At 67.1% G+C, this 11,906-nt stretch overlaps 2 protein-coding genes across 5 annotated transcripts in view; one reads left to right on the top strand and one right to left on the bottom strand.

Moving 5' to 3' along the window:
• The window catches only part of AP1M1 (adaptor related protein complex 1 subunit mu 1), a 60,038-nt gene that overhangs the window by 41,792 nt on the left and 6,340 nt on the right, over positions 1–11,906 (bottom strand). The window lies entirely within an intron of this gene.
• Positions 55–9,522, top strand: MOB3A (MOB kinase activator 3A). 4 transcript variants are annotated; one of them, XM_082072163.1, is made up of 4 exons: positions 55–206; positions 5,838–6,359; positions 7,900–8,102; positions 8,274–9,522. In XM_082072163.1, exons 2-4 carry the CDS (start codon positions 5,942–5,944, stop codon positions 8,301–8,303), a joined length of 651 nt encoding a protein of 216 aa, XP_081928289.1. In that variant the 5' UTR covers positions 55–206; positions 5,838–5,941; the 3' UTR covers positions 8,304–9,522. The 4 variants fall into 4 exon arrangements, with proteins under 4 accessions (XP_081928289.1, XP_081928291.1, XP_081928290.1 ...); XM_082072165.1 differs by lacking the exon at positions 55–206 and adding an exon at positions 453–946; XM_082072164.1 differs by lacking the exon at positions 55–206 and adding an exon at positions 3,283–3,427.

The raw sequence follows: 11,906 nt of genomic DNA, 5'->3' as shown, positions 1-11,906 counted from the left end.
GTCCCCCGGTCCCGCCCGCGGGAGGAGCCGGCGGCCGCCGGGCGCGGGCGGGCGGGCCCTTTAAGAGGAAGTAGGGCCGGCGGCCGCGCGCGGAGTGGGGCCGCGCGGGAGAGCGCCAGTGCTGCGGTGCCGGGCGGGGGGCGGAGTGCTGCGGCCCACGAGGGGAGCTGCCTCCGCGCCGACACGGATTAGCTGCGGCCGGCCAGGTGCGGGGAGCGGGGGGAGCGGGGCCGGGAGCGGGCGGGGGGACAGCGGGGCGGGAGGGGAGCCCGGGGCGGCCTCGGGAGGCGGCGGCGCCGGGCCGGGGGTCCCCAGCCCCCGGCGGGTGCGGTCGCCCGTTCCCGGGGGGCAGGGCCGTGCGGTCGCCCCGGCGCGGAACCCGCGACCTGTTGAACCGGGACTTTCAAGTGCTTTTTAAAACGCTGTGTCTTTCCTCTCGGGGCCGGTAGTGACGGGTTTTCCGGTGGCTCCGCGCTCGCTGCGCTGCGGTTCGTACGGAGGGGCCCTCGGGGCCCCGGGGGCTTAAAAAAGCCCGGCTTAAAATCCCGGTCCCGCCCGCGGCGCCGTGTCCGGAGCAAAGAGCTGCGGGGATGCTGCGGCAGAGACGCGGCCGATGGCGGCGGCTCCGCGGCCGCTCCCGGGTCCGGGCGCTCGGAGCCGCTGCAGCCTCCGCGAGCGCCGCAAAATCCCCGAGAACCCCGCAACAGGGGAAGAGGCGGCGCGGCCGTCGGGGATGCTCCCGTGGTTCATTCCGCCTCTTGCCCCGTCCGTCTCCAATAAACGTTTCCGCTGGGGGCGAAGCGCTGCGGTTCGGACTCCTCGGTGTTGTCGGTGCTCGGGCAGAACGGGCTTTCTCCGCCTTTTCCGAGCTGCGGCTCGGCCGCCGTGCGGGACCCGGGCCGGGCCGGGTCGTGCCCGCCTGGGAGCCCGAGCTCGGCGGCCCTCGGTGAAACTGCTGCTGGTGCGGGGACGGACAGACGGAAGGGAAGGGAAGGGAAGGGAAGGGAAGGGAAGGGAAGGGAAGGGAAGGGAAGGGGTTCTCTGGAGGGAGGCGACCCCGGGGTTTGAATTTGTCCGGTGTGTGGCACGATGTTCAGGAACAGCGTCCGGCGGCGCCTCTGGTGCTGCTGCCGGGTCCCCCCGGCCGGCGCTGAGCGCGGCCGCGCTGTCTGCCCCCCCTCCCGCCTTTGTTTCCACCCGCGTTCCGGGCGGCGGTTTCTGCCCGTTCGCGGGGCCGCGGGTTTGCCGGGAGATGCGGAATTTCCCGGCCACCTGTTGGAGGGTCCCGGGCCGGTCCCTGCCCGCCGCTCCCTCTCCGGGCTCTGGGCTCGCGTCCAGCTCTGCGTTTGGCTGCCGCCGTTTCTCGGACTGTATATTCCACATCTCAGATTCACTTTCTGTCTTAGTCACGCACTTGCGAAGTGAATTTGGGCAGGAGGGTGAGCCGGTAACCTCTGAGAACCCCGGACAGGGGGAGAGCAGCGCGGGGTCCCGCCAGCCCGGGGTGCGCTCCCAAACCTGCCGCTCGGGGTGCGGGGCCGGGGCCGGCGCTGAGCGGGAGCTGCTCCTGAGCCTGCCCGGCGCTCGGGACGCTCCTGGGCGCGCTGCCGCTCGGGCAGCCGGTCGCGCCGCTGTCACAAGCGCCGACGGGCTCTCCCGTCCCTGGCGGAGCTTTGGGAGCTCCAGGCGCACTCGGCATCTTGAGCAAAGGCCCTCGGGGTTCGGGCTCTCGGGCAGAGCTGTTTGCCAGATGTGCCCTTGTCCACATGCGGCTCCAACGCAGCCCGTTTGTCACCGGGACGCGGAGCATCGCTGAACCAAACCCTGCGGTTCAGTCCCGTTTGGGAGGTTGGGCTGTGGGGCGTGTGCCGCGTTCGGTGACTCCGCTGTGGCTGGGCCGGGGGTCTCCAGGCCACGGTACACGAAGGAAAGACCCTTCCCGTGTGGGGTCAGGGATCACAAAACCCACCCGTCCTGCGCGCCGCGATCAACCTGGGAAAGAGCCGCCTTCAACTTCGGAGTTTTAATAAGCGTTTTGTGCGACTTGAGCCACGAATGCTGCTGTAAGTGGATCCATAACCAGCTTTGCTGGAGGTTTAGGGGCTTATCTTTAGGAATACGTAATATCCAGCTAATGCTTCCAGCAAAGAGTGCACCTTAGGCCGCGTCTTTATCCTCCTTCTCCAGATGCCCTGGCGGGCAGAGGCGTGCGGCCCCTGCTCTGGAGCCGGAGCTGCGCTCGGGAAATGACACGGTGCTCCTGGCGGGCTGCTGCTCCGGGAACGTGGGGCAGGCGGACGGGACGTGGGGCAGGCGGACGGGACGTGGGGCAGGCGGACGGGACGTGGGGCAGACGGACAGAACGTGGGGCAGACGGACGGAGCGGAGGCAGCAGAGGCTGGGAAAGAGGAGCTTTGCCGCTGTGGCAGCGGCGGCGTGCGTGGCGCTGCGGCAGCCCTGACCTGCCCCGAGGCCGTGGGTGCTGTCCCGCGGCGCGTGGCTTTGCTGCTGTGTGGGTGAGGCCAGAGGTGGCGACGCTGCCGCTCGGTGCCGCGCTCGGCGGCTCCGGGACCCGGCGCCGGCTGTGCCGGGGGTTCGGTGAATCGCGGCTGCAGCTCCGTCCCTCTGTGCCGGCTCCGCGGGCACCCGGGGCGCAGAACATGAGACAGATCCATCCAAAACCTGGTCCAGTGGAAGCAAGAGCCGAGTCAGGCCCGTTAGGCTGCAGGCTCCTCGTGGCGCTGCTGGCTGGGCCCTTTGCTGCTCTTCTGCTCCTCTCGCTGTGTGGCAGGAGCTCTTGTGATGTGGTTCGTGCCGAGCTGATCTCCGGCTCCACATCACTGGGCTCATTCCTTGCCTGGAGACACGCGAACGTGTTGGGTTCCTGCCACATCTCCTCGTGGAGGGGAAGAGCATCAGCTTTCAGCTCCAAACAATAACTGCTTTTCTTCCGAAAGGGCGATTCCTTTTTTTACATATTTTATCTGACCCTCTTTTGGACAGGAAGCTCTGCCCGGTGCCTGGAGCACTCGCAGCAGCTGCCGAGACCAGGCCGAGCGATCGCGAGCGCGCTGTGCTGCCCCTGGAGGTGCGGGCAGGAGCGCGCTGTGCTGCAGCTGGAGGCGCAGGCAGGAGCATGCTGTGCTGTGCTGCGGCTGGAGGTGCAGCAGGAGCGCGCTGTGCTGTGCTGCAGCTGGAGGCGCAGGCAGGAGCTGACGTGCTGGTTTGCTTTTTGTTTTCCTTTTTGCTGTCGCTCTTCCCCCGGCCGCCGTTGCAGCCGCACGGCGCTGCCGAGCAGCCGCGGGGCGCCTGAAGAGGTTTGGGGCCGCGCTCTGTGCGGGGAGGGCAGACCCGCCGGGGCGCAAAGGGGCTGGTTCCCGCGTGTTCCGGAGGACGAGCCTCCCCCCGTCCCGTACCCGAGGGGCGGGTGAGCGGCCGCCGGAGCCCGGTTTGCAGCGGGGCAGCTCCGCGCCATCCGCGGCTCCTGCCGAGGGAACGGGCCGGCGGGCGGGGCGGGGAGCTGCGGGAGCAGGTTTGGGAGCGGGGGGGCTGGTCCCTGGGCGCACGGGGCGCATGGGGCACGCGGGGACCGGCACCCGGCGCGGTCGCTGCTCGCGGCCCCGGGAGCGGAGGAGCCGGGGGTTGGTGATCGGGGCGGCCGAGGCCATCGCGGCTCCGCTGGCGTGTGCTGGGATCGCAGCACGGGAGGAGCAAACACAACGTGCTGCACGTTTGTTTGGGCGGATTCTTTGCTTTCCTCCTCTCTGAAGCTGGCAAACGCCGTCCAGGTGCTGCGATGTCCCGTGTCACTGGAGTGAGACACGTCACAGCAAATAGACAGGAGCGGAGCCGGATGGTGCTGAGGCTGCCGCTCCCGGGGCTGCGCGGAGCGCGACGCTCGCGCTGCTCCGCGGCTGCTTGGAGGGCAAGGGCGTTTCTTTCTCCATCTCCAGCGCCGGGAGATCACCTGCCAGTGTCTCTGGGACCCATTTCCTGCTGCAAACGGGCGGCCCAGCGCCCGCTGCCCGCACGGCCGGTTCTGCAGCCGGCGCTGCCCCGGTGCCACCGCCGCGCTGTGCCGCAGGATGTGGCCAGGCCGTGACACAGCCGGGTGACACAGCCGGGTGACACAGCCGGGTGACACAGCCGGGTGACAGGCGCTGCCGCCTCCTTCCCCAGCCGCGGCTGTGCCGCCATCAAACGCCTCCCAGAGACACGTTTGCTGCGGGTTTGCTGCTCTTTCTTCTGGTTTCTCAGCCTCAGCTGGGTCGCAGCAGTTGGAGCCGGTGAACCCCCCGCAGCCCGGGGGTCTCACCGATCCAACCAAAGTGATCACTCGGGTTTCTCCCGTGGCCCGTGTCGTGCACCGTGGCCCGTGTCGTGCACTGTGGCCCATGTCGTGCACCGTGGCCCGTGTCACGCACCGTGGCCCGTGTCACGCACTGTGGCCCATGTCGTGCACTGTGGCCCGTGTCACGCACCGTGGCCCGCGGTGTCGTGGCCCATGTCGCGCGGTTCCCGCAGGGGCAGCCGCGCTGGACACGTCGAGCCTGTTCTCGGTGGGACCAGCTGGAGTGGTTTGGGTTTTCCTCCGTGCTATAATTAAACAAGGAAGCGAGAGGCCTTGGTTTAACCCTTTCTAATCTTTGTCCGGAGCGCGGCCGCCGCTCAGCGCCGCGCAGCATCTGTCCCAGCGGGGGCCGAGGGAGGCTTGACCTTGGACGTGGGGTTTTCTGGCCAACCCTGGCGGATGCTGTTGACCTGTTTGTACAACGCTTGATGTAAACCTAAGTAGGTTTCTGCTTGGTGAAAGGGATTTGTTTGCTCGCTTTCCTACTAAATTGCGGAAACTCTTTATTTGCCGGATGGGGAAAGGCATCAGCTTTAGTTATTTCTGTTACTTCGTGTATTTCTCTGCCCAGCACATGTGAAATAACATCTTTGGTACAGGCAGCTTTGTGCCCTGAGCTTCCCTCAAAGAGCAGCTTGACACAAATTGCAGGAGGGGCTGGAAGTGGGAACAAAGGGGGTGTAATTAGCGCAGATAAGCAGCCGGTGCTGCTCGGCCGCATCCGTTCGGATCCCCGCTCGCCTCTCGCCCTCTCGGAGCCGGTTCCTCCGCACGGGCGGGCAGAGCAGGACGCGCTTGCCCTGTCTCCGGCTTTCAGCCCGTCGTGCACTCACAGGGAGCTGACCTGGAAGTGAAAGAGCCTGTTCCTGCTCCGTCTGCACCTGCACAAGGGGCTGCGGCTGCGCTTGAGCTGCTGTTATTTCGGGATATTGTCTTTCCGGGCGCCTGAGCTGCAACTTCTTCTTTCTCTCGTCCCCCCGCCCTTGGTGTCTCGTCGTCGTTGCTGCGACGGCCCCGGCTGGTTCAGGTGGGACGGTTTCCAGAGCGGGGGAGGCGCGGGTGAGAAATCCGACCCGGGTAGGACACAACTGGAAGTTCTGCCCTTCTTCATCACTTGCTGTGCTGGAGCTGAACGGGGGGGGAGGTTTCTCCCCGTTTCTGTGGGTCTGGGGCTCTCGGTGCGGACGCAGCCGGACCCTGCGGAGGCCACGCTGGGTGGCTCCGGGGGCTCCTCGACGTCTCCTTTTGCCCCTTCCCGTCGCGTCTCTTGGCTCTGGAGCTGGTTCCCTGTGCTGGGAGACCCTGCGGGGACTCTGCCCTCCGCCCGGGTCCCCCTGACCAGCAGACAAAGGGGGGACAGAGGCTGGTGTGGGCGCCCCCCCCGCCCAGAGCGGCCCAGATGGCATCCCGCCCCCTTCCCGCGGGATTGAGGGAGGTTCCTGTTGAGAGCGCTGCTCCTAATCGCTGCCCTTCTGTGCTCCCGCAGGTCGGAGCAGATGAGCGGGGGGCGGTTTCTCTGAAGATCAGAGTCGCCCCGGGAAGCCGCGTCTGTCATCGCCACGGGCCTGGAGCAGAAGGGAGAGGAGAAAAATGTCCCATGCGCTAAAGCAAGTGTTCAATAAGGACAAAACCTTCCGGCCCAAGCGCAAGTTCGAGCCGGGGACTCAGCGGTTTGAGCTGCACAAGAAGGCTCAAGCCTCGCTCAACGCCGGCCTGGACCTGAAAGTCGCGGTGCAGCTGCCGCCGGGCGAGGAGCAGAACGACTGGGTGGCCGTGCACGTGGTGGACTTCTTCAACCGCATCAACCTCATCTACGGCACCATCAGCGACTACTGCACCGAGCACTCCTGCCCCGTCATGTCCGGGGGGCCCAAGTACGAGTATCGGTGGCAGGACGAGCACAAGTACCGCCGGCCCACGGCCCTGTCCGCCCCGCAGTACATGAACCTGCTGATGGACTGGATCGAGGTGCAGATCAACAACGAGGACATCTTCCCCACCAACGTCGGTGAGTCCGGGTCCAGCTCGGGCGGGGGGGAGGGCGACGGGGCGGAACCCGCTCCCCGGGCCCTCGGGTCCCGTTCCTGTCGCAGGAGATGCGGTCGCACACTCGCCCTCGCGGCAGAGCCGGGATCCCCCTGTGCTGCGCAGCGGCGGCGGATCAGAGCGAGCTCTGCCGAGGAGCTGCGGAGCCCTCCTGGAGCGCTGCAGCACCCCCAGCTGCGCCGGAGTCCCTCGGGCGCCCGGGGTACCCTGAGGAAACCCGGGCCGAGCCCAGACCAGCACAGCCAGCCCCTGACCCGCTCTGGAGCGGCTCAGCGGGACGCGGCCTCCTGACGCGGCTCTTCCGCGCTGATTTTGGCTCCGCGGCAGCGCGGTGCTGGTGGCCACATCTCCCTAATTAACCTCTTTGTTGTTAGAGGCCGGCGCGGGCTGCGCTGCCCCGTGGAGCCGGCGCCCCGGCTCACACCGGCTCGCTGCAGAGGGAGGGGCGGCGTTTTATCTATCGCCAGCCTGATGGAAACGAGAATTTGGCCTAAAACTCCTTAATCTGCATATCCAAATGCAGTGCTGGGACAAAGGTTGTTGGGTTTTTTCTCTATTTTGTTTTGAATAAGATGTGAAAAGCGTTGGGGAGATTCGGCGGATCCCATGCAGAGCTGCCGTCTCCCGGGTGCAGGAGCCAGGACCAGCCCGGCGCCCGAGCGCCCGCCGGCAGAGCCCTGGGTGCGCTCGCTCCGTGTGGGACACGTTGGGCACACAAACGTCCCCGGGCTGCTCCGCCGCGGCCGGGCGCTGCTGGGACCCGGCGTGAGCCCCGGAGCCGGTTCTGACCCCCGCTCCTCCCTCGCCCGGCCGTCGCCGTTAGTCCCGGCTGCTCGGAGCTCCCGCGGGGCGGAACGGGGGCTGCTCTGCTCGGGGAGACGAGCTCCCGACAGCACGAGGGTTGGGTTTGGGGTTTTTATTGCTGTTTTCAGCTCAGCTTTTACTGGAGTCCTCACGCTTAACGCTGAGGGAGGAGCTGCGGTGCTTGCAGGGCCCGAAAGGGTTTAACTAATCCTGGTTCCTCCAGGAACGACCTGTCTGAACTTTAAACTGCAATATTCTGCTGGTTGGGCCCCAGCTAAACAGATCCCGAGGAACTGGTGTCTTTAAGGGGGGCCTTAATACTTTTAATTTTTAACCAAAGAGCTAAAGACGTATCAAAACACGAGATAACTGGGGGCAGTTAACAGCACCGCCTGTTTCTTTTGGGAAGGTGCTTGGGCGTATCTGTCCAGCCCTGTTGATACAAACGGGAGCAGAGGGAAACGCGGTGGGACCGAAGCAGCTGCCGGGAGTCCCTGAGCCCGACTGGCGCAGCGACCGACGGCCGCAGCGCTGCCGCTTGGGAGATCCGGCATTCAGAGCCCCGACAGAGGGAGGAGAGGGGAGCTGGAGGTGGCCTGGGGCTCAGCCTTGTGCCTCAGTCTCCCTGTTATCCACGTGTTCCAGCCCCAAGGAGCCGGTTTTGTTTGCTGAAGGTCTCTCCTGGTTGTGTCCCCCAGGTACTCCCTTCCCCAAGAACTTTCTGCCGGTGGTGAAGAAGATTCTCTCCAGGCTCTTCCGCGTCTTTGTCCACGTCTACATCCACCACTTCGACCGCATCACCCAGATGGGCTCGGAAGCCCACGTCAACACCTGCTACAAGCACTTTTACTACTTTGTGAAAGAGTTCAATCTCATCGACACCAAGGAGCTGGAGCCGCTGGTGGGTGTCCGGGCGCGCCGGGGGTCCCGCGGGGACACGGACCTGCCCAAGCGCAGCTCCCGCTGTCACCGCTCCGGGGGGCACTTGGGCTGAGCACAGGGGGGTGCGCTCACCCGCACCTGCGCTCTGGGTTGGGTTCACCGTCCCTTGTCTTGTCTGTCCCTTTGGCAGAAGGAAATGACCTCTCGGATGTGCCACTGAGACGAGACCCTCCTGCTCCCACCTCGACGTGTCTCCGAGGCCGCCGAGTCCCCTCCCGCAGCAGAGACGCGATTCACGGGGAGAACAAGAGACGTTTTGTTAAAGAAATCTATATATTTTTAACGAGTTTCAATGTAAAACTGTGATATCGCAGGAATATTTTTTTAAAGATGCTCTAGATAAACTAGTTTTTTATAGTAATTTCTATAAAAAAGAAGAAAGTATTTTGGGCGGCTCGGTGGAGATGCCGTTGGAGGAGGGGAGGAGGGGAGGCCGCCGGCTGCTCGGCCCCGTCCCTCGGTGCGGCCGCTGAGCGAGCCGGACGCCTCGGTGGAGCCGAGCGGCTCGCGGTGCCGCCCCGGACACCCGTTCCCCCGCGATGGAGGGTCCGTGGGCTCTGGGGAAGAGGTGCCGGTTTTGGTTGGTTCCGGCACCTCTTCCCCCGGCTGTGAGCCCAGTTTTCGGACAGAGCCGCATTTCTGCTCACCCTCCGCTTGGCCTCCTGGCCCCAAGGCTTGGCCCTCCTTGGTTTCCCTCTGCAAAGACTTGGACTTGGGTTTCTGCCGTGGTTAGGCCAGCACTGATGGAGCCTGTGCTGGTGGGGACCTGCTCTTGGCTCTGGCAGCAGCGCGGAGCCGAGCTGCGCTGCTCCAGGACCAGCTCTGGTGCTGTCCCCACGGACGGGGATCCGCGCCGGCAGTACGAGCCGAGCAGACCCGTTCCCGACGGGACCGAGCAGAGGGACGGCGCCGGGACAGGCGAGGGGAGTCTTCTCAGGCTCCTGCGCTCCCCCGTCTTGTGGTACGTGACCCCGCCGAGGAGGAACCGGGCTGCTCAACCCACCACACCGCGTGGACCGTTTGCTGCTCCCCGCAAGGGTACGGAGCCTCCTCCCCTTCCCCACAGCTCGTTCCCGCTCGCATCCGGCACCGCGGTGTCTGAGGAGCCCGCGCCGTGCCCGCGCCGGCCCCGCTGCCGGCCCCACGGGACGGGGGCCTTGAGCCCGGGGGGGATGGGTCTGCCCAGGGCTGGGGGAGCGGGGCCAAGAGAAAGGACCAAACTGCACCGCCGACCGCTTCCTCCTCGCACAGTTCTGTGTCCTGGGGCCTCTCTACATCTGTGACTCTCTGTTTCTTGTACTATCGTTAGGACACTCGTACAGATACCACTATAGTTCTCTGAAATGGAACCAATAAATTATGTTGTATTGACATAGCAAGCTCCGATTGCCCAATGTCTCATGATTGTGCCTTGGTCGGAGGCTTTTCTGTCGGCAGAGCAAGCGCGGTGTGTTCGGGCTCCCCGGGGTGCTCTGGAGAGCTGGTTGTTCTCGCTGCTGTGAAAGCTCTGGGGCGTGTTCTGGCGCTGCCGCCCCACGGTTCGACTGCTCGGGCGCCGGGTCCGGCTGCTCTGCGCCCTGCGCCTGTTCCGGGGCTGCAGGGCAGAGCCGGCGTTTGTCCGGGCTCGTCTGCAACGGCCCTGCACCCGGGGCTGGTTCTCCCGGCTCCGGAACTCGTGAGCAGGGGGTGAGTTCCAGCTCAGCGCGGGCGCTGGGCCCCGGGAGCGCGGCCGGACCCTCCATGAGCGGGGCCGGGCACGAACCCGCGGGACCGTGGGCCGCGCTGCGGGGCTGTGAGCGGGGGCCGCGCGGCTCACGTCCCTTCTCACCCGCTTTCCCGTCCACAGCGACCCCGGATGCCACAAGCGCTGTGTCTGGGGCGTGTGACACCCGTGGGGCCGCGAGGCGCCACCCTGCCCTCCCTCGCTTTTCTGGGGGGAAGGGTCCGGCCGCTCCCACGCGGGACCAGCTCAGCCGAGGGAGAAGAGGAGGAAAAGCACCTTGAGGTGGGAAGAGCCGCCGGGGCCGGAGCTGCTGCAGCAGCCGAGCGCGTCCGCGTGCAGCAGCGCAGGATGTTGCCCAGACAGGTCTCAGAGCCGCCGCAGCCGCCGCTCGCCCTTCCTCAGCTTCTGCCCCCGCCGGTTCCCCGCAGCCCCCGCGTCCCCGTCCCCACGCGGAGCCTCCTGCTCGCTGCCCGGAGCCGCAGCCTCCGCTCGGGCTCCTCCCGGAGCTCAGGGCTGTGGGACCTCGATGGGGACCCGCTGGTGTCGGGCGGCACGGCCTTGGACGTGCGCGTGTCCTGTGTCCCCTGTCCCTCCCGTCCCAGCGCAGCAGCAGAACCAGCGCTGGGCGAGTCAAACCTCCGGGTTTCTGCCCAGCAGGAAATTCCAGGGTTTTTTGCAAGATTTTTCAGCTGAAGCGGAGCCAGAGCTGCAGTCCTCCCGCCCCGCGCTGCGCTGCCGCACGCAGCCCCAGGAAAAGGGATTTACTTGGCTTTTTCCCTTGCAGAGCGGAGCAGGGGCCGGGCGGAGGAGCCCCGTGCTCCCCACGCACGGCCGGCCGCCTTCCCGGCGCAGCCGCCGTGGTTTGGGGCCGCCGTGCTGCCCGGGGGGGGCGGGCAGGGTGGCCGCGGCCTCCGCTCCCGGCGCCCCACGCCAACAGCAGCGGCTCTGCGGCACGGCCCCGCGCCCCACGCCAACAGCAGCGGCTTTCCGGCACAGCCCCGCGCCCCACGCCAACAGCAGCGGCTCTGCGGCACGGCCCCGCGCCCCACGCCAACAGCAGCGGCTTTTGGCACGGCCCCGCGCCCCACGCCAACAGCAGCGGCTTTCCGGCACGGCCCTGCGCCCCACGCCAACAGCAGCGGCTCTGCGGCACGGCCCCGCGCCCCACGCCAACAGCAGCGGCTCTGCGGCACGGCCCCGCGCCCCACGCCAACAGCAGCGGCTCTGCGGCACGGCCCCGCGCCCCACGCCAACAGCAGCGGCTTTCCGGCACAGCCCCGCGCCCCACGCCAACAGCAGCGGCTCTGCGGCACGGCCCCGCGCCCCACGCCAACAGCAGCGGCTCTGCGGCACGGCCCCGCGCCCCACGCCAACAGCAGCGGCTCTCCGGCACGGCCCCGCGCGCTTCCTGTTTTCCCTCGGCCGATCTCGGCGCGCGGGCTCCACCGCCCCACGGAGCCCTGGCCCCGCAGCTCCCAGGGGGACGCGGCCGCCCGGGGGTTTTGCTGATTGTGGATGCCAGTGAGGAACAGGGTGTGGGGGCTCTGCTGCCACCAGCTTTGCAGCCCCCGAAGCTGGAGGTCTGGGGGTGCTCAGCACCCACCGAGCACGTGGGTGGCATCAAATGCATCAAAATTCATGTTTCCCTGAGAAACATTTGGAAGCCGCGCTGTGAGCTGCCGAAGGCTCTCGGCGGGCGCCCCCGCGGCCCTGCCCCGGCGGGGGTCTCTGGGGACACGTGTCCCCATGGCCGGAGCCAACTGAGCAGGGCCCCCGGATCTGTGAGCGCTGCTGTGACGGGGGCGCGGGAAGGGGCCGTGTCCCAGCGCCCCGCCCGCTGGGAGCCCCCAGGCCGACGGGCACCCGCTGCCTGCGCCCGGCAGCCGAGCCGCGGCGCTCGCCACGCCTGGCTGCAGATCGCGCCCACGGCGCCGCAGCTGCAGGAAGACGCCACTCGCACCTCTTGCCACCCCCGGCCCCAGTTTGAATGTCACCGGCACCGCCCCGACACCTCCCGGCTTGGAGCCTTTTGGGACAGGG

The sequence above is a fragment of the Streptopelia decaocto genome, assembly GCF_964273445.1.
Source record: "Streptopelia decaocto genome assembly, chromosome: 24".
NCBI classification, from domain to species: Eukaryota; Metazoa; Chordata; class Aves; order Columbiformes; family Columbidae; genus Streptopelia; species Streptopelia decaocto.
This window is presented reverse-complemented; position numbering and strand designations above follow the sequence as displayed.

Excerpts from the sequence above, each read along its gene's own strand:
- MOB3A (XM_082072163.1), top strand. The coding sequence starts at position 5,942 with ATGTCCCATGCGCTAAAGCAAGTGTTCAATAAGGACAAAACCTTCCGG. Across the intron at positions 6,360-7,899 it reads CATCTTCCCCACCAACGTCG|GTACTCCCTTCCCCAAGAAC; the intron begins GTGAGTCCGGGT and ends TGTGTCCCCCAG. Across the intron at positions 8,103-8,273 it reads CCAAGGAGCTGGAGCCGCTG|AAGGAAATGACCTCTCGGAT; the intron begins GTGGGTGTCCGG and ends TCCCTTTGGCAG.